The 27969-nt window shown below is 35.9% G+C and overlaps 1 protein-coding gene across 1 annotated transcript in view; it reads left to right on the plus strand.

Moving 5' to 3' along the window:
* The window catches only part of LOC150089103 (protein lifeguard 4-like), a 113071-nt gene extending 85398 nt beyond the window's left edge, over window positions 1-27673 (plus strand). The window contains exons 6-8 of the mRNA XM_090371061.1: window positions 3358-3475; window positions 6076-6121; window positions 27295-27673. Of these exons, the coding sequence (XP_090227187.1) occupies window positions 3358-3475; window positions 6076-6121; window positions 27295-27501 (371 nt within the window). The 3' untranslated portion in view covers window positions 27502-27673. The remainder of the gene's footprint in view (window positions 1-3357; window positions 3476-6075; window positions 6122-27294) is intronic.
* Window positions 27674-27969: the final 296 nt, after the last annotated feature.

Raw genomic sequence — 27969 nt, forward strand, 5'->3', positions numbered from 1 at the left:
CACCTAATGCTTATAGGGCCAAATATAACATTTCATAGAAATCCATCCACTAGGAGTTGGGTTATGCGTAGCCAGAAAGATGGATAGACATGATGAAGACAAAGGCACATTTATATATAATTTTCGCCTTTGCGACGATTTGTTTGGCGATTGAAATGCAGCGATTCCATGACCATTATTGGCCTCGTGGTCCTCTGTCAATATGGGGCATAATGGTCAGTCTGTTATTTTGATATTTTGTTTTGCTTTTAGTAGTTCTTTTAACCCTTTTTTGGTGATATTTCACAGTTTTTTGGAACTGGTACCTTCAAGGGGGTTACCGCTAAATCATTATAATTGGCATTATTTTAAATTTGACATCGGTTTTATTAATTGGATTTAAAGTGCTAAATTATATAGGGTACAATCAGCTACTGTTTGTCTTATTACTTTACTTTCCCATTTGGTTTATTTTACGTAATTTTTATGTTAATTTTTTCCCTCTACTTTTTTGCCATACTACTGGCTTTTGTTTTTAATTTTATTTTTGTTTTATTTTGAATTATCAGATATATCTGGGCTTCATGTGGAGGATGTGCATTTTGCTGCCTCTAATGACAGCTTAATATTTATTTATTTTCTTATTTTATTTGATGTTAAACTTTAAGCCATTATCTAAATATATATATATATATATGCTAATGTACCTAAAAGTTATCACCTTTGTCCTTGCAATGCACATGATTTTACTGGTATGGGAACATAATGAATAGAACTAAATAGCAGAAAGAAGACCTCCAAACCCAATGAAGAAGAAACAACAGAAAACAGCATTATAGCCAATTTTGTTTCCAACTCTTCAGCCCATATTTGTTTTGGCTTTTTCCCATGAAACTGAGTTATCTAGCTATGTTACTATAATTATTTATGACTTTAGTATGTAGCCCTGTAAAGACTAAACTTTCAAGTTTGTAATTGTTTAACCTTAATTGCACTACTGAAGGAGGTTTGCAGAGATTGATAAATTTTCATAAATTATGTTAATTAATGCATTAACCACCATTAGATATGACATTTGTCCCTTAACCTTTATGATTTTGTCTCAAGATTTGCTTTCCATTTAACACACTGCCACTGTTGTTACTTTCAAGCTCTGCAAGGTGGCAGATGCTTCTCACTGTGATTTGCACCATACGTGTATTTCTATATGTGTATAGAACATGAATATGATTTTTCTTGCAGTTACCTAATTATCTATTAGTTGTGTTACCTTTAGCGGTCTAAATAATTAGACTGCTTTATTGAACATTTGTTTTTGTGTTTCATTTTTTTAAATTTTGAGTAAAACTATATTAGAATTGAAAAGTACATTAATATAAATATGATAGTGTATTATTTTGAATTTATATGGAAAAAAACCCCATATAATAAAGGTGTTATCCAGGGTCTTGTCCTATTTCGTCCACATATTACTACTTTTTTGGTTTATACTTATTTATTGTAGAAGCTTGTCAAACAAAACATTTCACTTGTTGCCAGTTTGTATTCTGAAATTGGACTTATGGTGCTTTCCCAACCCCTCTCCTTCCCATACAAGATAAGCAGAACTTGAACTCTTAGTAAATGTCAACATGGCTAGAGATGACATTATTTATGTTAGGCCTTGTGATGTGTGAATTGTTTCACAAAAAAATCATATGAAAAATTGATTTTTCCATTTTCTGCATATGGGTTTAAGTACACAGATGAGATATTATAATAGCAAAAAAAAAAATAAAATGAAAATAATAATTAAAAACATTATCCCCATATGCATGGCAATTTTGTGTTTAACATTACAGTGGTGAAGTGTTTTAATATTAATGATTAATAGTGTATACTCATAGAATTTATAAAACATAACAAAATTAGAGTAGTACTTCAAACTTTGAATATCTTATGTCTACCTATACAGAATTTCTAGGAGAAACTCACAGAATAATACATAAATTTAATTTCATATAATGTGGTGACATCTTATTTAGATGTAATGGCAAAATTGCTCACTGGCTGCAATAGTGGCACAACTAAAAATTTTTAATTTTTAGTTAATACAACTAATGAATTTGGGATAGTGGACTCTACATTTATGCAATAACAGTACAAAGTGAGTTCAATATTTCCTCGCTAATTGGCACAAGTGTCATTATGCCATTTTAATTTTTACTGCATCAAGAAGCATCAACAGTGGCACTTCTTCAGTGTGCGCCCGACCTTGGGACTGAATGGAGAGTGGTCTGTTTGCAACAGTGACCCTTTTTGAGTTGTGCCAGTATTGCAGTGTTAATGGAACCTTCTTGCCTATGATATCAGTTGGCATTATTTTATTGAGCCACTATTTTACTCAAAATAGTTTACATTGTTTTGTGGCACTTGTTTTTTTTTTTCTTGTAATAGTTTATCATTGACTGTTCTGTTATGGAAGGCAAAACTTCAAGCTGTGGTGAATTGATGTTTTTTCAAAAAAAAAGGACTAGACGTAAATTGCCATATATGGCAATAAGGTGAAGGTGGAAAAGGTTCCACTGAAATAGGATCTTGCCTACTAACATATTTTGAAGACAAAACAGCTTCTTGCCAATCCGATGATCTTGACATTATCTTTTATTCATACAACTGTGGGGGACAACAGAAGAACAAATTTGCATGCTGTGGCGAACTTTCGAATCAAAACCATTAAGCACAAATTTCTTGTTGTAGGTCATATGCAAAATGAGGGTGACTGTACACTCATTAATATAGAAAAATATTAAAAGATCGCTAAAGTCTGATTCTGTATTCGTCCCATCACAATATGTTACATTAACTACAACTTCCAGAGAGACAGGAAACCCTTTCAAGGTGGCAGAGATGAGTCATGACAATTTTTACAACCTGAAAGATTTGGCCTGACACACTTCTATGAAATTTAATGAAAATACTGAAGAAGTGAAGTTCAACTTCAATGACATTGCTATCTTTAAAGTAGAAAAGCAGCATTAGACTCTTTCTTTTATAAAACATCATACAAATAGGACGATTACAAATTAGTTAATGTTAATGCTAGTAAAACAAGAAGATCTTTGGAGTCATTTTCAGATTTCAAATTGAAAAAGCCTACAAGAATTCCATTCAGATTTCTAAAAGTAAGCACAGTGACCTCCAATGTTGAACAATAACACAGTTCCCAAATGTCATGCCGGTATTATGCCAGTATTTCAGCCAGTGAGCAAAATGATCAGCTGAATTTTTAAAATTAGCTAAAGACATATAATTTTATTTCAAATTCATAATCCTTATTGATGAGTAGGATTGTTTGTTTAATAATTTGCAATAAAATAATTGTTTTCTCATTACTAGTTACATTTTATGACCAGCTGGCAGTGTTAGAAGCATTTGTTCTGACTTTGTGTGTTACTGTTGCTCTTACAATGTACACTTTCCAGTCTAAAAAGGATTTCAGTTCTTGGGGTGCAGGGTGAGTACTGAATATTTAGTTTAATTGAAAACTATTGAAGTTTATAGTAAAATATTTCTGACAATGCAGTGTTTCTTAAAGTAAGCATTGCTAAGTAATAATAAATTGCATTTCATTTTTTTTTTTTAATGAAAACACAAAAGGTATTTGAACCTATAATACTTAATGTCGTGCACAAGTTGAAGGTTGAGAAGATGAAAGAAGATATTTGTTGACATTAGACTTGAATTTTTCAAGATTGTAATTTTCAGGAAATGTGTGTGAAGGGATGTTGTTACAGAAAGTGTAAGTTGAAGAATAAACGAGGAAGAAGAAAAGTTGGTTCTGCGAGTATGAAGTTGGACAGTAAAAGGATGCTTCCTGGTTGTGGCACATATTCAGTTTGAAAGAGGGGGAGAAGGAATTATAGAAGCCAAATCAGAAAAACAGTGCCCATGGAAGTATCTATAGAAAAGGCATGCAACAGAAACAGAATGTCTATGAGACAAAGAGTGGAGAGATTTTGTAAGAGATGGTTCATTAATTAACCTAACTGCCTTCTTTTGAATGCAGCCTTGAAGCCTGAGAGAGGTCATGCCCCAAATGTGAGAATAATATTCCATAATGGATTTGAGATTTGTACAGAAGAAAAGTAACACTAAGAGTGAAAGAGAAAACCCAGTTTTTTAAATACAGAGGAAGCAATATTTTTGATGTACTTATGCTAAGAGTTTAGAAGTCAGGGTAATCCCTAATAGAGGTATCTCATCTTGTCTAGAAATCTGAGTGTTGTCGAAGATAAGCATAGGATCAGAAAAATCCCTTTTGAAAGATATGACAGGACCGAGTTTTATAAAGATTGAAATTATCTAAGTTATTTTTGCCCCACTGAGAATTACTTGGAGACAGTGGCGTAGCCAGGTGTGGGGGGGGGGGTAGCAAATGCTCCCCTATCATAAATTTTGTTCTACTTGGTGCCTTCTTTCCAACTTCCCAGATAAATAATGTTCTGAAGTTCTTAATTATAAATGATTTGTGTGTTATCTACTGTAATCTTTCAACAATGTATAGAATTTACTTGACACTGCCCATTAGTAATGCTGCAGCTGAAACTTCTTTCAGCAGACTTCTGCTTGTTAAGTCATATTTAAGATCAGCTATGGCAGAAGAAAGGTTGTCAGGACTTGCTCTGATGTCCATTGAAATATTCATGGCTAATGACATTGATCATGAGACTGTAATAGACCACTTTTCAAGATTAACACCTAGAGGAAAGAGGCTGTTGTAAACTTGTAAAGAATGCTGCCTAAGACAAGCTGTAGTTATAATTCAATTTATGATAAGCCAGATAATTGATTTAAAGTAGATTTATTTATCTGAGTCAATGATTCATATATTTTGTATTTAGACTTTTAAATTTCGTGTACACATATGGCATTGGTTTAAGGCAGTGGACAGCTTTCTGTTAATAAAGAAGAGTTAAAAAGACATTACTTTTCAGATATCATTTGCAGCTACATTCTTTAACTTGATTACTTTGCATAGATGAAACTTTGACACAAAAAGGTTTAAATTAATAGGAAATTACTAGTGCTGATCTATGTTTTGTAAGTTTACATTTAATAAAGAATTATTTAAGATTATATTGTATTTGCATCCTTCACTACACTAGTTGTAACTAGTAAGTAAGATCACCGATTTAAAGGCTTTTATTCACAAAAATCAAATGGCATTTATATACAATAAATTATTTTTCCATAATTTTCTTAACTGGAATAGTGAAATGAAAACTATAAAAAAATGACATTCAAACAAACAATTGGCACTTATTTTATCCCTTTGCTCCCCTGGCGCCTCCGTAGCCAGGTGGTCAGGAACAGCAGTGCATAGTACACGCTTCTTGATTAGACCGAGGTTCAAGCCCGTGACCACCAAATACAGAGGATGCGGAAAGGTCAGAGAATGACCACCACATATCCCGGAGCAATATGGCCTTAGTTGCTAATGCTCCTAAAACCAAATAACAAACAACAAACAAACTGCTTGGAGATTACGATTTAAGGAATTGGTAGTGTATACTCGAGAAGTTGAAGCTGTTTGTGCAGGGCAAGGTTTCTCAAACTGGATGGTGGAATGCAATGTGCTTTCACGAGCAAAACTATGGATAGGATTTTGAGTCAACAGAAAGTCATTAATATATAAGAGTGGAAAAAAGAACTGAACCTTGGGGAATACCAGCTTTAGCAGTGAAGTTAGAAGGCAGAAAGCTGTCTGCTGTCACTTGCAGTGAGTGGTCGGAGAGAAAGAAAACTGCATACCCAATTGCAAAAAAAACAGTAATTTCAAGTAACATTATTATTTAGCAAACCACTATGTGAATATTTTGCCTGGTATATTTCATAATATTCAGGACAGTGGATAATTTGGGTTATTGTTAAAATTAGCTAAATAACCCTAATTCAATAAGTGCTACAGTTGATGATGACATAACTAAATTTTAATTTTGTTGATACTACAGTATTATAATATATGTAATAAAAGCAGTAACTGATTACATTTATTCATATATCTATTACAGTTGTTATATTAATTATGAATTTTATTTTATTTTTTATGTCTAGGTTGTTCTCATTTCTCTGGGTTCTCGTGATAGCTGGTATTTTGCAAGTAAGCATTTGGAAGAATTAGATGTATCCATTTTATTTAATTATATATTTGTTTTTGATGGTTTGGGGATTAGCCACCTAGACCAGGTGGCTAATGTTTAAAAAAAGAAAAAGGACTTTTTAGTGACATTTCGTTAAGGAATTAAGGTTATTCCATTTATAGTGTACATTTTTAATTGGCTTTGGATCTGTCATTTTAGATTTGTCATCTAAAAAATCAACTGACAAATTCTGTGTTTAGGTTAGGAAAGGAGGAAAAATAGGAAAAGAAGTTGTGTATTTGTGTTAAATGACAAATACTGAGTTACTATCATGAGGGGGAAGGGAAGCATTTGCTTGCTTATTGCAGCTGGATGGGTGCATTTATGTTGGGATTGGGAGGAAACATGTTTTAAATAGCAAATCCAGTGAAATAATTTTAAGTTAATAATTATTATGACTGATAAAAGCCATGTTCTATCAAAGAAATTGGAAAAGACATAAAAATCACTATCTCACCTATATTGTAATAATAATGTGTAATAAAGATTGTTCTGCTGTTCAGACTCCATAGGCGTAGAAATATGTGAAAGAAAAATATGTCCTGATTGCTAATGCTTCTAGTACAGGGGAATAACAACTGTTCAGTGGTCCCCCCCCCCTTCTAGTCAGTCACACATAAGATTTTCCATCTTTCCTTCCTGATTACTTGAAACAGATTCCTTGGTGAACATGAATCTGCACATGCAATATAAGAAGTAATCCCTTACATGTCCCCAAACACCTGAATGGTTATAAGAATTTACAGTTAATAAGTCATATTAGCATTGACATGAATGACATTCATGTTAATGCTAATATGGCATAGACATTCATACTTGGCCTAAAAAAAAGACTCCACATTTGTAAGAGGCACCTCTTAGAAAAATACCGTATTTTTCCCCTCTTTCTTCATAACATTCTGAAAAGCCACAAAAAGCACAGGCAAAGGTGTAAGTGATTCTCTGTTTCTACTGGGATATGCAGAAACCTGGAAAGCTATTAAAGGATCTAATGGAATGAGCAAATACATGGGCTGTGTGCTGTGTAACATTCACCAAGAGTATACTTAGTTGCAGGATAGTAAATAAATTTGAAGTATTGGATAAGTCATGAAATGCAGACATTGTAGGGATATCGGAGACATGGTGTCACTCAAACATAAGGGATACAGAATTTAAATATGAGGAATACAATGTGTATAGAAAGAACATGAGTAGAGGTTAAGTTAAATTAAGGAGCCTAACTCTTAGTTAAGGAGCACATAAAATCTCTGACAGTGCATCCAGTTGACATGGTTGGCCACTGAATGTGGAGTAAGTTTATTGTGACATAAGCACAAGGAAAACAAAAATGAGAATTGAAGTGTTATAGGCCTAATGACTGTGATGAGTATAGCAAAACTACAGAGACAAATCAAGTGGAGTGGACCAGTAAATCAGTTGTCATAAAAGTGAGATTTTCTCTTTCCAGATATCGATGTGAATGTTTGTGTATTGAATGAATCCACAAAAGTGGATTTATTCAATAATTCAGCATGTTAGACAGGCAACAAGAAAAAGCAATACTCTTGATCTGATTATCAGCAGTGACACTTCATGCATTAAAAACCTGCAGATAAAAGCATAACTAGATGTCAGTGATTACAGTGCATTGATGTGGGATTTTCTTAAAGATGTAGCAACTGTTAAAAGCAAAGGAAAGGACTTTTTCTTAATGCCGAATACAGTGGTCTCAGACAGTTTTTAAAATCTATTTAGTGGGACCGACTGATGATGTTACCAACACTAAATTCTGAATTAAAAGAATTCAGGTTAGTAATTATTGAAGCTACTAGTACTTTTGTACTAAGTAAGAGATACAGTTCAAGGATTAGAACTAAATAGATGGCTAATGAAACTCATGGCAGTGAATAATACATGGGATGATATAATATCAGGTGATATTATTATTGTTAGTAGTAGAGGCATATGATGCAAGAAAGAAAGCAAGATTATAAAGCATCAGCCAAAAAAGAACCATCCACCTCACTTGTTCCAATAATATTGGCTGAAGGCAAACCTCTGCACATCTATCCTGCAACAATTGTTCCTCAATTTGAATTTATGTCCCTCATGTGTAGTCTGAGCAAAAGAAGAAAGTCATCAGCATTGAGCTTGTTCAATCCATTCAAAGCCTTAAACATCTTAATGGATCACCATGCAGTGCCTAGTCCTCAGATGATGCAATTTTCAGAACTGAAGCACTTCTTGGTAAGAACACTCTTTTGTTTTCCTCACCAGTCTCATTGCCCTTCTCTGCACCTGTTCCAGTAGATGTACATCCTTCCTAAAATAAGGCCTCCAGACCTGTATGAAATACTCAAGATGTGACTTGGCTTATTGCCTTATGCAATGGGATAATCACCTTCTTATCCCTGATAGCAAAATTCCTGTATATCATGGCGCATAGATACTGATGCGCCAAATAAATCCCCAATCAGCTAGCCAACCAACCTGTATATCATTGACAAAATCCCATGAACTGTCCTGGCAGGCTGTTTCCATTGCTGAAAGATCACATCCAACTGCACAGTTACCCCCAGGTCTTCATTTTATAGTACCCTGAGCACCACGCAGTTAGTACATTAATCAGGGATTAGTGCTACCCATATGCAGTACCTTGCATTTGTCAATGTTAAACTTCAACTGCTGTTTCTCAATCTATCTGCCTAATTATTTTTGATCTCATTGCAGTAACTTACCCTGATTACTGTCATTAACCACCCTGTCAACCTTTGTATCATCTGCAGATTTCGATGATAGTATCATTAATAAATGTAGAAAACAACATTGTGCCCAGCACTGAACGCTAGGTGACTCTACTAATAATATTAATTCATAAATAACTTCATCTTCACCCTCTCAACCATTCCTTTATATAGAGCAGTACTTTTCCCTTAATGCCACACATCTCCAATTTGTACAGCAGTCTTTTATAAGCATCAGTATCAAAAGCTTTTGCGAATTCCAGTATGTGATATCAGAATTATTTTTTGCAGCCAGTTTCTTTGTTACTGCATCATAGTATCCTATCAGGTTGGTGAGACAAGATCTTCCGTTAACAAATCCATGACTGCATTTATGACTGCAGTATACTTGCATTACTTCTTTAACTAGAGACTCCATTATTTTCCTTGGAACAGTAGTTAAGCTAATTACTCAGATACTAAACATACTTACTATAATAGGTAAAAATTAGTGTGCAATCAAGTTACAAAAATGATTAGGCAGAATATGGGAGGTTTCTGTAAAACAATTAAAAGTAGAAGAGACTCCTTACATATCATAACACTAGAAGGAAAGGAATTAATCATTGTTTCATTAGATGTGGATGCTAATAACCATTGATGCTGCTTTTTAAGTTGCCGACAAACTGATTATATATTTTGCATCCACTTTCACATTTGATGATCAGTTATGGATGGGGATGCCAGAAGTGTACCATATTTTAACAGAGAACTAAATGATTTTGTGATAACAGAGAGGTAAATGAAAGAGCAATTGTTGAAGATAAAAGTAATTATCTTCATAATTATGAGACCAACCTTTGATTGAGGCAAAGGAACAGAAATTTTTAACTCTATTCCCAGTTCACAAAGTGGAGGGGACAAAAAGGGCCTGGGCATAGTTCACAAAGGGCAAAAAGATTAGGTTTTTTATTTATTTGCTTAAATAGTTTTTTTTATATTGCTCTGGCTATGTAAATCTGTTTGGACTTTTATTTCATATTCCTTGTATGGGACCTTTTTGGAGTCACACAGTAATTAAGGCCTTTAATGGAGGAAATTTTTGAAAGGTTGCTTGCCAATTCACCTTTCATGGAATCTGCTTGGTTCATACCCACAAATTGTGGTCTCTGTAATTTTAGAAAGGAGATCCATTTTTTCTCGTGTCTTGCTGTAAGTATTTCATTATGAATCTTCAAATAGGACTCTGGGGTTGGGAATATTCATATTCACAATAACCTTAAGAGTTCTTATCTGTTACCCCAACTGGACATATTATCTAGATGTTCTGGGGGTAGAAACGTTTCACATGAGCAGGTAGCTAATGCCAGGGAAGAGAGCCTAAAAAACTTCAAGGGTTGTGTTAGGGTTGTTAAATATACAAGAACAGTAAGTCTTAATTGTTTATACAATAATGTTAGAAGTGTCGTCAATGAAATGAGCAAATTCGAACTACTGGTTAAAACAAGTAACGCGGACATAATAGAGCTTACGGAGACGTGGTGCTGCCTGGAAATTGGGGATGGTGAGTTTCAGTATGGCTTGTATAATGTATTTAGGAAGGATAGGGTAGATAGAAGGGGTGGTGGGGTAATGCTTCTTATCAGAAGCAGCCTGAGTGCGACGATAGCTTTCCTGGATTCAGACGTTTCACATGCTAGTATAGAATCTGTATGGTGTGAGATAGTTGGAAACAAAGGTATAGTTGGAAACCAAGGCGAGTAGGAGTAATCTACAGACCAGGTGATTGTAAAGATTATGATAAAAGCCTCTACATGCAAATGGAATGGGCATGTAAGCGTCAGTGTCTTATTATGGTTGATTTCAATTTGCCTCTAATTGATTGGAGTAAATCGGAAGGAAACTCGACATGGGGAACAAAATTTTTTAAATCAACTAGATAACTGCTATTTGTATCAACATGTCAGGGAAAGTACTAGGGAAAAGAATATCCTAAACCTCATCATCACCCATGAATCAGGTGACATAACAGGGCTGCAGTCGAGGAACCAATAGCAGGAAGTGATCACGGAGTTCTATGGTGGATGATGATGAGAGAGATAGCAGCAGTAAAAGGCAAAGGAATGGGTTTTAATTTCAGAAAAGGAAATTACGATGTCTTAAGCTACTACATGGCCTCTATTAACTGGGTAGATATCGCGCAGAGAATGAACACATTTGAACTGTGGTATGATTTTAAAACATTAATCATAGATGCCTTGAATGTGTATATACCATTAAAAAAATACTCAATGAGGAGGGTTCCAAGTTGGATGAATAGTGAAATTGCCACATTACTTGAGCAGAAAAAGGTGGCATGGAAAGGTTACAGAGCAATAAAAAGTCCTGAAGCCTATAACAGCTACAAGGTGATCTGTAATAGAGCCACAGAAAAGGTTCGACAGGCAAAGGCAGTTTATGAGAAATCACTAGCAAACAGAGCAAAGAGGGTGGGATAAGGAATTCTTCACATACAGAAATGCCAAGAAGAGCAGGACAAACCAGATCGGACCTTTATGTAAAGGAAAGGCGATGTTATTAAAAACACCAGCTGCCATTGCAGATGAACTCGAGTTATTTTGCATCGATATTTACAAATGAAAAACTTTTTGTGGCAATGGGAACTTGTGGCAGCGAAGTTAAAAAATATGTAATTAATGATACTGAAATTTCGCAAGATCATTTAATGAAAAAACTTTCGAGCCTACAGACAAGTAAGCTCCTGGAGTTGATGGCATATACCCTATAATCTTAAGGGAGGCGGCAAGCGAGTGCATTGAACCATTGAGGCTAATTATGCGAGCATCACTAGACTCTGGGGAGATTCCCTTGGATTGGAAAAATGCAAATGTATCTCCCATACATAAGGGTGGCTCTAAAAGTGAAGTGGGAAATTATCGACCTGTCAGTCTGACTTCAATGGTAGGGAAAATCATGGGGGCAATGATCAAGGGTGGAATTCAGGATCATTTGGATAGAATTGAAATTCTCAAGGATACTCAGCATGGTTTTGTAAAGGGGAAAATCGTGTTTAACAAATCTGATTTGCTATTTGGAAGGGGTCACTCACGAGCTGGATTTAGGGAATAATTTCGACATTGTTTATTTAGATTTCAGCAAAACTTTTGAGTCAGTCCCACATGAGTGGTTGCTTTATCAACTGGAACAGGTTGGAATCACTGTGAAAATCCTTAGATGGATAGCAGGATGGCTTTAGGGCAGTAGGCAGAGAGTTGTGATAAATGGATATTCCTCAGATTGGGTTGATGTAAGAAGTGGGGTTCCCCTAGGATCAGTATTAGGACCATTGTTGTTTTTAATTTTCATAAATGTCATTGATGAAGGGATAGAGGGCGTGATGTCTAAATTTGCAGATGGTGTAAAAATTGGTAGAGTAGTTAATGATCACTGTCAAGCTGAGCTTCTTCAGAGAGACCTAGATAGACTTCAGGAATGGTCAGAAAAATGGCAGCTATGCTTTAATCCAACAAAGTGTAAGGTATTACACCTGGGAAACAGTAATCCCAAAATAACTTATTCACTTGGTGGAGTTCAACTAAACTCAGTACTGGAGGAAAGGGACTTGGGTGTTACGTTATGGACAGATATGAAATTCTCTGAGCATTGTAAACAGGTTTCAAGGAAGGCCCATGGTGTCCTATCGATGATCTATCAAACTTTTGCAAGTAGAGATAGAGACGTGATAAATCCCATTATATAAGGCTTTTGTTAGACCACACTTGGAATACTGTGTTCAAGTATGGGGACTGCACCTAAAGAAAGATATCGAGCTTCTTGAAAGGGTGCAAAGACGGGTCACCCGCCTGGTGAGATTGGCAAAAGGGCGTCCTTAGAAGAAAGACTTCGAATATGTGGGTTGCAGAGTTTGGAAACTAGACACCTTAGAGGAGATTTGATTGAGGTGTTTAAGGCTCTGAAAGGCATCAGTAAAATGAGTGAGGACGAAATTTTCAAGATTATAAATGATGCTAGAACTAGCGGACATAAATTAAAGTTATGGGAAGAAATATTTAGACTGGACTGCAGGAAGTTTTATTTTAGCCAACGAGTTATAAATTACTGGAATAAGTTGCCTACATGGGTGGTGGAGGCTGACAGTTTGAGGAAATTCAAAGGTCATCTGGATAGTACCTTCGGGTCAGAGAATCGCATAGGATGATAGGTTTAATTTTCTTTTTTTTTTTTATTTAATTTTTATTATTTATTTGTTTTATTTTTTTTTTATCATCATTTTGTTCGGGTTTTTTTTTTTTTTTTTTTTTTTTTTTTGGCTGGTGCAGCATAAGCCATAGGATTTCTTGCACCATGTGGCCAATACTAATACTAACCGTTATTAAATAAATTAGCGTTGTGTTGTTTTAAAATAATAATGATACAAATAAAATTAAAGAGAATGATAATTACACTGGATAAAACTGATAAAAAAAGGTAACCGTCTGTACCATACAATATGGAATTTTTAAAATGCAATAAAATAAATTAAATTACTTTTATATAAAATAAATTACATAATTAAATATAATTTATTTTATTGTATTTTAAAAATTCCATCATCTTCTGAACTGTATTTTAAAAATTCTTTCATCTTCTGAACCTGCAGCTAATGTACAGCACAGTACTAAGTACCATAGATTATAATACCTCTCATGCTCAATATGGTGAACACAAAAGTAATAGTATGATGAACTATACTATTACTGCTAGCTTGGGGGGGGTACAAGGACTAATAGATTAACAGTAGCCACTGGCAGAGGTGAAAGTGATTCTTGCACTGCTTCTATTGGAATGAGCAGCAGCCTGGAAAACAAGATGCAGAACACATGGGTTGTGTTAGTCTAGCTAAGAATAGGAACAGGTGCATGTATACTTGCATGTACACCAAAGCTAGGAGTTTGGTAAATAAATTTGATGAATTTGAGGTATTGCTCAGAACATCAAAGGCAGATATTGTTCGGATTTCAGAGACGTGGTGTCACACAGATATAAGGAATGCAGATCTGGAATTTGGGGAGTACAATATGTACAGGAAGGATAGACAAGATAGGAAGGGAGGAGGGGTTATACTATTAGTTAAGAAACACATAAAATCGAAGGAAGTGAAGCCAGTCGACATTGCTGGACAGTGCAATGTCGAGTCAGTTTGGTGTGACATAAGCATTTGGAAATCAAAATCGAGAGTAGGAGTGTGTTATATCCCTAATGACTCTGATGAGTATAATAAGGAACTGTACAGGGAAATAGAGTGGGCCAGTAAATCAGAGAGTCTTATAATGGGGGATTTTGATTTCCCAGATATTGACTGGAATTTGTGGGTTGGTCACTCACACACTAGAAAGGCTTTTGTGAATTTATTGGATGATTGTTTTAGCATTAGCATTGGTAGAGGCATATGATGCAAGAAAGCAAGCTTATTCAGCATCAGCCAAAAAAAAAAAAAAAAAACACACACCACTCCCATTTCAACCCTCCGTTCGTTCGAAATACCTGTCCAGTCGAGCTTTAAATTTGTTTAGGCTATGAACTTCAACAACAAGTGATGGAAGTCGGTTCCACCAACCAACCACCTGCTGGCCAAAGGCAAATTTCCGCACATCTATCCGACATCCGTCCTTCCTCAATTTGAATTTATGCCCTCTGAGGTGATTATTCTGAGCAAGATGAAGAATCCCATTGGCATTGAGCATGCTCAAACCATTCAAAGCCTTATACACCTCTATCAGATCACCTCGCCGGTGCCTAGTCTCCAGACTCTGTAATTTACAAAACTTAAGCCTTTCTTCGTAAGAGCAACCCTTTGTTCCATTCACTAATCTTGTTGCCCTTCTCTGTACCCGTTATAGCAGTTCTACATCCTTCTTGAAATGAGGCCTCCAGACCTGTATACAGTACTCAAGATGTGGCCTAACCATTGCCTTATACAAGGGAATAATCACCTCCTTATCCCTGCTAGATAAATTCCTGTATATCATTGACAAGACACCATGAGCTACTCTTGCAGCTCGTCTGCACTGCTCAGAGAACTTCATATTTGCCTGCACAATTACCCCCAGGTCCTTTTCATTCTCCACCACTGTCAGTGTAGTACCGCAGAGTTGATACGTTGCTCTGGGGTTACTGTTTCCCATATGTAGTACTTTACATTTGTCAATGTTAAACTTCATTTGCCACCTCTCAGCCCATCTGTTCAACCTTTCCAGATCCTGTTGCAGCAGCATAGCGTCAGTAGTGTTCTTAACAACCCTTCCAACCTTTGTATCATCTGCAAACTTGGACATTAAACTTGATATCCCATCATCAATATCATTCATAAACACCGAAAACAACAACGGACCCAACACTGAACCCTCAGGAACTCCACTTATAACATTAGTCCACGTTGAGCAGTGTCCATTGATTACCACTCTCTGTCTTCTGCCACTCAACCATCCCCTTATCCATAGCAGCAATTTGCCTCCAATGCCACACTGCTCCAATTTGTGCAGCAGTCTTCCATGTGCAACAGTATCAAAAGCCTTTCTAAGATCCAAATATATAATATCAAAGTTATTCCCTGCATCCAGTTCTTTTGTGACTATATCATAGTATCCAATCAAATTGGTCAGGCAAGACCTACACTTAACAAAACCATGCTGCGTCTAAGCTATAACTGAATTCTTGTCTAGATGATCCTGCAGTGCTTCTTTAACCAGTGCCTCCAATTACTTGTGTCAGCCTTTGATCCTCCTTTGTGAATTGGGGTTACATTTGCAAATCTCCAGTCTATGGGTACCTCCCCTGAGTCCAAAGAAGCTCTCATAATTATGGCTAGGGGTTTGCATACTTCCTTTGCTGCCTCCTTTAATATAACTGGATAGATCCCATCCACCCCAGGTGCCTTTTTTATGTTTATCCTCAACAATCTCTCCTCCACTTTCCTCTCAGTTATTACAAAATCATCCAGCTCACTGCCAATGTTTACTTTACCTACATCATTCTCCTTCCTGAATAACTCCTCATGCGTGAATGTAGATGCAAAATACTCGTTTAGATTGTTAGCCACCTGAGCAGGATCCTCAACTGTTGAACCATCAATATCCAGTGGACCAATCTGATTCATCCCTTTCCTTCTTGAGTTTAAGTATGTAAAGAACTCTTTTCTGTTTTTCTTTGCATCCTTTGCCAAGGATTTTTCTAGTCTGCCTTTGCCTGCCTAATCTCCTTTGTGACTTGGTTACAGAACAACTTATATCTATCATAGGCTTCCATGTCACCCATTAATTTGTATGTATCCCATGCATTTTTCTTCTCTGCCACAAGTCTCATTAGTTCATCTGGCAACCATTTAGGCCTAAACCTTGAACAATATTTCTTAGTTGGTATGTAAAGCCTGGTAGCCTCCAAGATTAGTTCCTTGAATGCTTCCCATTTTGAGTTTGCTGTTGGTAACATCATCAGTTGGTCCCACTGTATAGAATTTAAATACTGTCTCAGACCATCATAGTCGCCTTTACGAAAACAAAAACCCTTCCCTTTACCTCTGATGGTAGTTACCTCCTTGAGTAAATCCCACTTCAACACACTGTGATCACTGCCACCTAGTGGTTCATTTATCTGCAGATTCTTAATGCATGAAGAATCACTACTGATAATCAGATCAAGAGTATTGCTCCCTCTTGTTGCCTCACGAACATGCTGATGTAGAAAACAATCATCCAATAAATCTACAAAAGCCATGCTAGTGTGCGAGTGACCAACCCACAAATTCCAGTCAATATCTAGGAAATTAAAATCCCCCATTATAAGACTCTCTGATTTACTGGCCCACTCTATTTCCCTGTACAATATCTTATTATACTCATCAGAGTCATTAGGCCTGTAGCACACTCCTACTCTCAATTTTGATTTCCCTATGCTTATGTCACCCCAAACTGACTCGACACTGCCCTGTCCATCGATGTCGACTGGCTTCACTTTCTTGGCCTTTATGTGTTTCTTAATTAATAGCATAACCCCTCCTCCCTTCCTGTCCTGTCTATCCTTTCTATACACATTGTATTCCCCAAATTCCAGTTCCGCATTACTTATATCTGTGTGACACCACGCCTCTGATATCCCAACAATATCTGCCTTTGATGTTTTGAGCAATACCTCAAATTCATCAAATTTATTTACCAAACTCCTAGCATTGGTGTACATGCAGGTATACATGCACCTGTTTCTATTCTTAGCTACCCTAACACAACCCATGTGTTTACTTGTACCGCAATGACTCCAAGCAGTCTCTGAAATATCCTGCATCTTGTTTTTCAGGCTTCTGCTCATTTCAATAGAAGCAGTGCAAGAATCACTTCCACCTCTGCCAGTGGCTACTGTTAATCTATTAGTCCTTGTATCCCCCCAACTAGCAGTTTTCCAACCCACCTAACACTGCCTCGACAGCATCAGCAAAAATTGTTGCACCCTTTCTATTTAAGTGTATCCCATCCCTGTAGAAGCAATCTCTCCTGTTAACAAGTACAGTCCAGGCTGAAAAAAATTCTACCCCTTGAGCCTTGCACAATCCCTCCAGGGCCGAATTGATCGAGAAGGCTCTCATCATATACTCCCTCCTATCGTGTTTGGGCAGAATTGCAGGCACTTTCAAATTCAACCCTAATTCACGGCTTTTTTTCAACAGTGACCTGTACTTGCTAAGTAATTCCGCCGGTCTCCTACTCTTAATATCATTAGTGCCAACGTGTACAACTATATCACCTTTTGTGCCCTTAAAAGATGATATCTGCTCTACAACGTCATCAACCTTTGCCCCTGGCAGACATACCCTGGTCCTATTCCACCTATCCTTTTTACAAAGCATGTTCCCCGTTTCCCTGACAATAGAGTCACCAACAACTACTAGTTCCTGTGGGACCAGCGCATTCTGCCTAGGGGGCTGCCTCTGTGTTGCCTAATGACCAAGTGCAAGCTCTGGCGTTGATGTGGGCAGCTGAGAGCTTGATGGGCCCCTCAATTTATTTCCTTCGAGGGCATCCACCCTGTCCTTCAAGCTCTCATAAAGGTCCATAAAACGCTGAGTTGTCGCCTGATTTCCTTGCACTCCTTACATCGTGCACACACAAAGACATCCCCCTTTGCAGTATCATGTTCCGTACCCGACTGCTCCGCAAACATCAAGCAAACAGTGCATTTTAAAAGACTGTGATTCAGAGGACAACTGCCCCCCTCAGTTCTCCCCTGAACCACAGCACTCCCATTAGCTTGAGCCTTTTGCTTTGCTGCTCTGGTCAGAGTCATGATTCCGATTTAATTCAATAAAATTTCAAAACAAAAATTAAATCCTTAAGTTATATCCCAAAACAGTTATGTTATATATATATATTTTTTTTCGGTATCTAGTGTTTTCTACGAGTTCCCTTTATACAACTTCCGTATCACGTGTACCACTATAGTTATGTATTAATTATTTGTTACGATTAAGTCGTTATATATATATAGAGTTAAAAATACAATTTAATTGACAATAAAGTTTATCAAGATTAATAGATTTACTGATTAATTGACAATATTATATTATGCACTATACTACACTAAGCTTATGCTATCATGTAAAAATGGCGGGAATTCTCGAACGGTACTTCTACGGACTCGTAAGTATGGATTAGCTTCCAAATCTCGCTATCTCAATTTAGAATAAACTAAGGATCCTGACTAGGTCTATAATCTACTTATAGAAGATAATTTGATATAACAATTGGTTAATAAATCGACTAATTTGGTTAAAAAAAAAGACCTCTCGTTCAATTTGTAACAAGTGGATTTGATACTGTTACCAGTATTAAGTAATACCTACAAAATCTCTGTCTAAGTTAAACTTTAAACTAAGTATCGTAACTAGGAATATAAAGCTACTCTAGAAAATAAGTTAATATGACAATTTAAGCTAATAAATCAGAAAATAAATCAGGAAAAACTTCTCTGTTCCAAGAGCTTCAAGGAGCTTCGTCCGCACAGGCTAACCTCGAATTAACCTTTTCTACATTAGAATGTTCGGGAGGCAACTAGAGGGAGTAATACTCTTGATCTGATTAACAGTAGTGATTCTTTATGCATTAAGAATCTGCAGATAAAGGAACCACTAAGTGGCAGTGATCATAGTGTGCTGAAGTGCGATTTACTCAAAGAGGTAACTACCATCAGGGGTAAAGGGAAGGGTTTTTGCTTTCGTAAAGGTGACTACAGTGGTCTGAGACAATATTCAAAATCTATACGGTGGGACCAACTGATATTGCTACCAACAGCAAATTCAAAATGGTAAGCATTCAAAAGAATCTAAATGGATATCAGATGAACTAATGAGACATGTGGCAGAGAAGAAAAATGCATGGGATACATGTAAATTAATGGGTGACATGGAAGACTATGATAGATATAAATTGGTCTGTAACCAAGTCACAAAGGAAGATTAGGCAGGCAAAAGCAGATTATGAGAAATCCTTGGCAAAGGATGCAAAGAGAAACAACAACGATTTCTTTAAATATGTAAACTCTAGAAGGAAAGGAATGAATCAGATTGGTCCACTGGATATTGATGCTTCAACTGTTGATGATCCTGCTCAGGTGGCTAACAAACTAAATGAGTATTTTGCATCAACATTCACTCATGAGGAGTTATTCAGGGAGGGCAATGCCAGAGGTGAGTTAAACTCTGGCAGAGATGGATGATTTTGTAATAACTGAATGTAGAGTGGAGGAGAAATTGTTGATGATAAACAAAAAAAAAAGGCACCCGGGATGGACTGGAGCTATCAAGTTATATTAAAGGAGACAGCAAAGGAAGTAAACAAACCCTTAACCATAATTATGAGAGCTTCTTTGGACTCGGGGGAGGTACCCATGGACTGGAGATGTGCAAATGTGACCCCAATTCACAAAAGAGGATCAAAGGGCAACACAAGTAGTTATAGACCTGTTAGTTTAACTTCTGTTCCAGGGAAATTAATAAAGGCACTGGTTAAAGAAGCACTGCAGGATCATCTTGACAAAAAAAAGACTTTAGTTATAGCTCGGACACAGCATGGTTTTGTTAAGGGAAAGTCTTGCCAGACCAATTTTATTTGATAGTGTGATATGGTCACAAAGGAACTGGATGCAGGGAATAGCTTTGATATTATATATTTGGATCTTAGAAAGGCTTTTGATACTGTTGCACATGGAAGACTGCTGCACAAATTGGAGCAGTGTGGCATTGGAGGCAAATTGTTGCTATGGATAAAGGGATGGTTGAATGGGAGAAGACGAGTGGTAATCAAGTGGCTGATCGTGTGGCTGATCCTGTATAAGCTTGCTTTCTTGTATCATAATGCTAATTACTTTCGTATTTGTGGTTTTCATATAAAAAAAAAGCCAGTTAAACTTTTTTTCTCACCATGTCATGTTGCAAAATATAAGTCATCCTGTTGGTTCACAGATATAATTCTATGTGGTTTACTGCCACCTCATTTAAGATCCATGAATGTAAATTAAACTAAATTAAAATTGCCTCAAAATATTTTTATTGTATGTTTCTCTGATGTTTAGCTTGTAACATACCCTGAGCATCATCTTTACTTTACCACAAGTCATCTTATGTGACAAACAGCTTCACCCAAATGATCAAATTCTGTAAATAATCTTATTGCTTTCAGATAGCTTTTGATAATAAGCATAACCCATGATGCTACCCCTCAGGGGATGGGGTCTATGTCTCATTTAGTCCTACAGTATCAACATTTGATAGCAAAGCACTTGGTCCGAAGCTCAAATTCATTCATTTTGTTTAAACCGCTCCTCTTGTGGATAGCGCCTCCGTAGCCAGGTGGGAAGGAGCAGCAGTGCGTAGCACATGCTTCTTGGTTAGACCAGGGTTCGAGCCCATCACCACCAAATGCGGAGGATGCTGAAAGGTCAGGGAATGACCACCGCATATCCCGGAGCAATATGGCCTTAGCTGCTAATGCTCCTAAAAACCAAATAACAAACAAACTAACAATCTCGTGGATATAGACAAGTTAGATTTTTAATTTATACTATTACTTTAATTTATAAAGTTCCCAGACTTGTATACAATAAAAATAACACAGAGTAAAGGAGTAGCTCAAATATGGTTTTATCTTTATTTAAAGTAATTAATTACTACATGATTGAATGCATTTATTACACCATTCTAAAAGTTTTACACCATTCTATTTGCACCATTCTGAAAGTTTCAATAAGTTTCTGAAAGGTAGTCAGTGAAGGCATCCAAAGAGATTATTATTATTATAATTATTAGCCATATTGTGGAGGGAAGCCTGAGGCTTATGCTGCACCAGCCAAAAAAAAAAAAAAAAAATTCAGAGTTACCCTGAGAGAGAGAGAGAGAGAGAGAGAGAGAGAGAGAGAGAGAGAGTCAGAAGTAGAAGGGAATCACCAAGAAGGAAAGAAAAGAATGATGATATCCAGCTCAGGACCCTGAGTGTGCCAAGCCCATACTCACCAAATGTGAGCCCCTAGGGTTAAATTTGTTCAATTTGGCAGTTACGTGTTTCTTTGTCTTTAACATCCTGAAATCTCTTTTCTCACTTTGACTGGTTTTCACACCAGCATTTTAAAGAGGCAACAAGTTAAGTGGTACCCTTGATGTGATTATCAACAGTTACTTCTCAGGCATTAAGAATCTTCAGATAAATATACTACTTAGTGGCAGTGATTAAAATTCAATGTTTCTGAAAGGTAGTCAGCGAAGGCAACCAAAGAGATTATTATTATAATTATTAGCCGTATGGTGGAGGGAAGCGTGAAGCTTATGCTGCACCAGCCAAAAAAAAAATTTCGCAGTTACCCTCAGAGACAGAGAGAGACACAGAGAGAGACACAGAGAGAGAGAGAGAGAGAGAGAGAGAGAGAGAGAGAGAGAGAGAGAAGTAGAAAGGAATCACCAAGAAAGAGAAGAATGATGATATCCAGCTCAGGACCCTGGGTGTGCTAAGCCCATACTCACCAGATGTGAGCCCCTTGGATTATTCAAGATTTAGATCTAAATGGATGTGAGATGAACTGATGAGACTAATGGAATGGTAGAGATGAAAATGTGTGGTATGATTATAAATTATCAGGGAACAGAAAAGCCTATATTAATATAGTTTATAATGAAGTTATTAGGCAGAGAGGGGTTGGCATGCTAATGCAGATTACAAGAAATCATTCATTAAGAACACTGAAAAAAAAAAAAAAACAGTAAAGAATTGTTTGCTTATATATAAAAAAAAAAAATGTTCTTGTTTATACTGCGGCACAACCACCAGGTCAGTGAAGTCTACAGTAAATTATCATTCATCATCATCAGCCATTTTCAATCCACTGCAGGATGAAGGCCTCTCCAGCAACTTTCCAGTTTCTTCTGTTTTGAGCACTGGCCATCCATTTACTACTCAAAAACTCATCAATTTCATCTATCCATCTCCGCCTTTGTCTTCCAGGTTTTCTTCTAGCTCCTCTTGGGTACCATTCTGTTATTTTCTTAGTCCATCTGTCATCATGTCTTCGAGCTATGTGTCCTGCCCAAGACCATTTTAGTTCTTTAGTTTTGATAAGAATGTCCTTTACTTGAGTTTGCTGCCTAATCCATGTGTTTCTCTTCTTATCTAACAGTCTGATTCCCAATATAATTCGTTCCATTCTTCGCTGTGTAGTTCTTAGCTTCTCTTCCATTCTTTTGATGAGTGCCCAAGTTTCACTTCCATAAGTCATGGTGGGGAGTATACATTGATTCATTATTTTACGTTTCAGACAAACTGGGATATTGCTCTTCAGTATGTGACTATATTTCCTGAATGCTATCCATCCAAAATTTATTCTTCTCTTGACTTCCAGCCATTTATCATTATTACAGTTAATAACTTGTCCCAGATAAGTATATGACTCCACCTTTTCAATTACTGCTCCTTCAATCATTATTTCCCTTTCCGTGGCATACTTGTTCATCATTACTTTTGTTTTAGCCGTATTCATCTTTAGTCCAAAATCTTTACTAACTGTGCATAACTGATTAAGATTTTCCTCTAATTCTTTGGGATCGTGGCTTATGACCACAGTGTCATCTGCAAATCGTAAATGGTTTAGGTACTCTCCGTTCACATTGACTCCTTTCTGCGACCAGTCTAATCTTCTGAAAGCTTCCTCAAGGGCAGCAGTAAACAGCTTCAGAGATATTGTGTCTCCTTGTCGAACTCCTTTCTCGATTTTAAATTTGCTACTGTCTTTGTCTAGTCTAATAAAGGATGTAGCACTCTCATATATTTTCTTCAAAATCATAATATATGGAGTATCTATGCCTTGTCTTTCCAGTGCTCGAAACATTGCCTTATGCTGTATGGAGTCAAATGCCTTTTCATAATCCACAAATGCCAGGCATAATGGTGTTTTATATTCATTTGCTTTCTCCATTAGCTGTGATATTACGTGAAGGTGATCCATAGTTGAGAATCCTGTCCTAAAGCCAGCTTGCTCTTTCGGTTGATTTTCATCAAGTATTCTTTCTAATCTGTTAGTAATGACCCTTGTGAACAACTTGTAGATATGGGATAACAAGCTAATTGGTCTATAATTTCCAATTTCTGATTTATCTCCTTTCTTATGCAGCAAAACTATGATTGCATTATTCCACTGCTTAGGCATCACACCTTTCTAATGCACTTTGTGAAGAGCCTTGCCAGTTTTTGTGTTATGTCTCTTCCTCCCAATTTTAACAACTCTACAGTAACTTCATCTTCCCCCGGGGCTTTCCTATTCTTCATTTTCTTCAAGGCATGTTCTACCTCATCAGGAAGAATATCGGGTATGTCGTATGTGTTGCTACTTTGCAATCCATCTTCCCCACTGCTGGTATCATTCCCTCGCTCCTTGTATAATTCTCTATAGTAGTCTTCTGCTATTTAAATTATGCCTTCTCTGCTGTTTATAAGTACACCATCGCTATTCTTCAGTTTCAGTATCATTTGTCTTTCTGTATTACTGCTCATGGCTGTCGATTTAAATCCTCATTACAAACATTAATTGTATTTAGCAGTCTCAGGGCTTGAACCCCGGTCCACTCAAATAGCACATGCTACTGCACTCTCGCTCCTGACCACTTGGCTACATTTTATGTTAACATTGGAATGGAAGAAATGGATTGTATTGGACTACTGGATATGAAACAGATAAATGTTGATAAGCCTGTGCCAGAGGTGTACCTTATTTTAACTGTGAGGGGAAGTGGAAGAGAAATTGTAAAGACTAAAAGTAAATCAGGCACCTGGGGATGATGGCAGCCATTTAGTTATACTGGATAGATGCCATTTGTGTTATTCCTGGTGTAGTAAACACATGATTTTCCATTGTATGGAAGGAAACCATGCTTTTACTGCACGAAGCAAAAAATAAAAAAAATTGCCAATCCATAATCCATTGCAATCATGATATTCTGAATTACATAATGCAGGTGGAGGGCAGAATTACTAGATTAAGAATAGCAGGATTGTGGCATGAAATTAATTTTATAAACATAATTATCAGTTTATGTTCATAACTGATACCCTGTTTTTTTACAACTATTTGTATTTATTTATATCTATTTTGGTATAAAATGTTAAACAGTTTCTAGGATTGATGCTGTTATAAATTGTTATGGCAGTATCAGTAACTATTAATCTGACTATTATGATGGTTGAATGATAGTGTTAACAACTACAGTAGAGCGTCAGTTATCCAGAATAATTGATGTCAGGCCTCTTCTGGATAGCGAAATTTTCCGAATAATTTTTCTGGTAAGATTAAGAAAATTTAATAAGATAATAAAATAAATGTACGGTAAGATTAAATAAATTTAAATAAAGACTAAATAAATTTAATATTATCTTATGATTAAATTAAATAAAAAAAAATTATAAACCAATCTCAGAAAACAGAACGTCCATCCAGGCATTTTCATACAAAACAGGAAAATTAGAAAATATTTTTAAATGCTCTTGGTTTTTATCAACTTACTGATAACGAGCACGGACAATCTGTGTCCCGGTGGCATTTGCGCACACAGCAATTGTAACTCGCTCTTTTCTCATCTTAAAATTTGGTGCAAGCATTTCTCTTTTAGTGGCTAGGGTTTTTCTCAGTAATTACTTTCCATAATAAGCGCATCTCATCGACATTATAAATGTTTTCTTCCTCATAATTTGCTGTAAGTGAAGCAAACTTCCTTTTAAAGGACACCGCTGCTGATTCGTCTGCAGAAAGTTTCTCACTTTGAATATCTAGTTCAGGTATACTGTGTCTCAGTTTAAAATTTTTCAGCCAATTTTTCAGCCTTAAAATATTCATTACCTCTTAATTTTTGATTAAAATCCAATGCTTTTTTCACACAACATTGGGCCAGACACTGGTTCACCTAAACTTCACTTCTGAAGAAACCACAAATAAAGTGCACTTTCCAAAGTGTGGCATTTTCAGATTTCCACATTGTCTCTTTCCTGCTACATCCTCCTTCACTATCCATAATGGACACAAATTCTGTTATAGCATTGGAATTTTTCTTGATGTCATAAATTGTTGAAGTTCCCACATTAAACTCTTTGGAGTGATTTCCTAAGTTTCCACCTTTTCTAATTCTATAATAATTTCCATTTTTTGTTTAAATGTTAAAACTTCGCATTTTCTTTTCGTTCACATTTTAGCTTAAAAAAATTGAGTAAAATAAATTGCACAGTTTTGGGCCGATATTATTCTTACCGAATCTGGAGCTAAACTAATCAGAAATTCACTCATGGTTTCCGAGAAAACCCAGTAATTTCTGTGATATTTTTCTATTCTGAAGGTCACATAGAATTCTAGAGATTACAACCATAAAACAATTTGCAGTTTATTGGGCTTTTTGTTTGTACAATCTGTTATAAACAGGTAGTAAACTCGATCTTTTGCTTATTATAATCAAAATTCAATTTGTAAACGTGATCACTATAACCTGAGTTTACTGTACTACCGTTAATTAAAAAAAAAAAAAAAAGAGAGAGGAAAGATCAGCCTTTCAAATTATTCTGGATAACTTGACTTCCGGATAACCGACATTCTACTGTATTAACTTGCTAAACTATTATGAAGGGTCAGTTTCTAATTCAGATTGATACTGTCAGTTATCGAATTCATGACTGATGCTGTCATATGAGTTTATTGGTAGAGTTTAACAAGATTTTTGCTTCACAAAACCATGTCCTATTCCTTTGAGAATGTCATTTCTGTCTACCTTACCTGGCATTACATTCTTAACCAAAATGTCCATTATTTTTCCCACAACTGACATAGGACTGACTGGTATGTACTTACTGTTTCATTCTTAAAACTACTTTTATGGATTGGCAATACATTGTTGCCTCACTGGTGAAAGGGAATCGTTATGAGGGTTCAAGAAAATCCTCATAATTAAACTTAATGGTATGATGCAGTCCTACGTTGCTTCCTAGCATAACTGGATATAGCATATATCCTGTTTGCTACTCAGCATAACTGGATATATGCTATCTGATCCAGGGACTTTACTTGCCTACAGGCTCTCAAGTTATTACAGTTTTTTCAGTAATACAAATTGGCCACACACACACACACACACAAACATATTATATGTGAAGAAAATCACATGTGGAGCCACATGAATTTGGCAACCTATAATCAACATGCCAAGGAACTTCCAACTCATAGAATTTTCTTCTTTGGAACAACCTTCCGCTTTATAAATTTTCTGAAAATTACAACTACAGAAATAAAATTCCGATGTCAACTTTTCTTGTTCAATCAAATTTTTTTGGCTCAACTCATTCACAGTACTAATTCACTCGTTTCAGTAACATTTCATTTTTGGCTGACCATAAAAATAAATGAATAAAATTGATACATTAAAAATTTAAGACATCAAGGTACATTAGTGATTTAAGACATCAAGGATAAATCTTTCAAAACAGCCATGCTATCATTGTTTTTTTTTTTTTTTTTTTTTAAGGTCAAATGGACCAAAGTGTGTACCTGGCCTAATAAAAATTTGCATTGTAATACAATAGTTAAACTAAATGTAATGAAGAAAACTCTGAAAATATAGTTGAATTGCTTAGCAGCATTTGAATCAAATAGATAATGGAAAGTAAACAGAGTGGGCAAGAAAATTATTCAATATAACCAATAAGAATTTAATATTAGTCAAATCTGTATTGTTTTATTATATGCTAGTACAATAATCATTTACTGTTTTAATTTCTGTTTGATAGTTTGAAACCTGTTTAATTGGAAATAAAATTAAGACACTATCGTATCAGACTGTCTCAATATTAACTGATAATTTTCTTCATTAGGTTGTTTTTGGAAGTACCCAAATGGAACTGTTGCTGTCGATTGGTGGTGCTGTTCTCTTTTCATTATTTATCATTTATGATACCCATATGATTATGAACCGGCTTTCTCCAGAAGAATATATAATTGCCACAATTGATTTGTACTTGGATATCATTAATCTGTTTCTCTATATGCTTCGTTTGCTTGGGAATGCTAGAAAACATTAGTACAAAAATTTTAATTGGTTATGTACATTAAGTTTCTTGTATTATATTATTTGGAGAAGTCATGTTTTTCTTCCCCTCCTCAAACTGTTGTAGTGATTTAGAGTTCATTGTATGAATTGCACATAAAAATATTGCCTTGTGTGAACAGTAATTTTGAGGTCTATGCTTTTGTATACTTTTGTGTATTATATAAGAAAGAGTATCTAAAATTTGATTAACCATTTAATTTAGCCTTGAATGAATAAAGAGTTGTTCTGATTATTAATAATATTTAATTATTAACTAATATTTGTAACAGTAATGGTTTAAATAACATTAAATTTAAAATGTCCAATATGATTCTTATTGGAAATGGTTGGACTTTAAAAGCTCACATGCCACCTGTTTGGAAAGTTTAAGTTTGAATTCTGTTGACGATGGTGCATGAAACTTAATGAGATTGTAAATCAGGAGGACTGAGCCTGTTCC

This window comes from Mastigoproctus giganteus, chromosome 3 (assembly GCF_048544385.1).
Source record: "Mastigoproctus giganteus isolate SK-2022 chromosome 3, ASM4854438v1, whole genome shotgun sequence".
Classification (NCBI taxonomy): Eukaryota; Metazoa; Arthropoda; class Arachnida; order Uropygi; family Thelyphonidae; genus Mastigoproctus; species Mastigoproctus giganteus.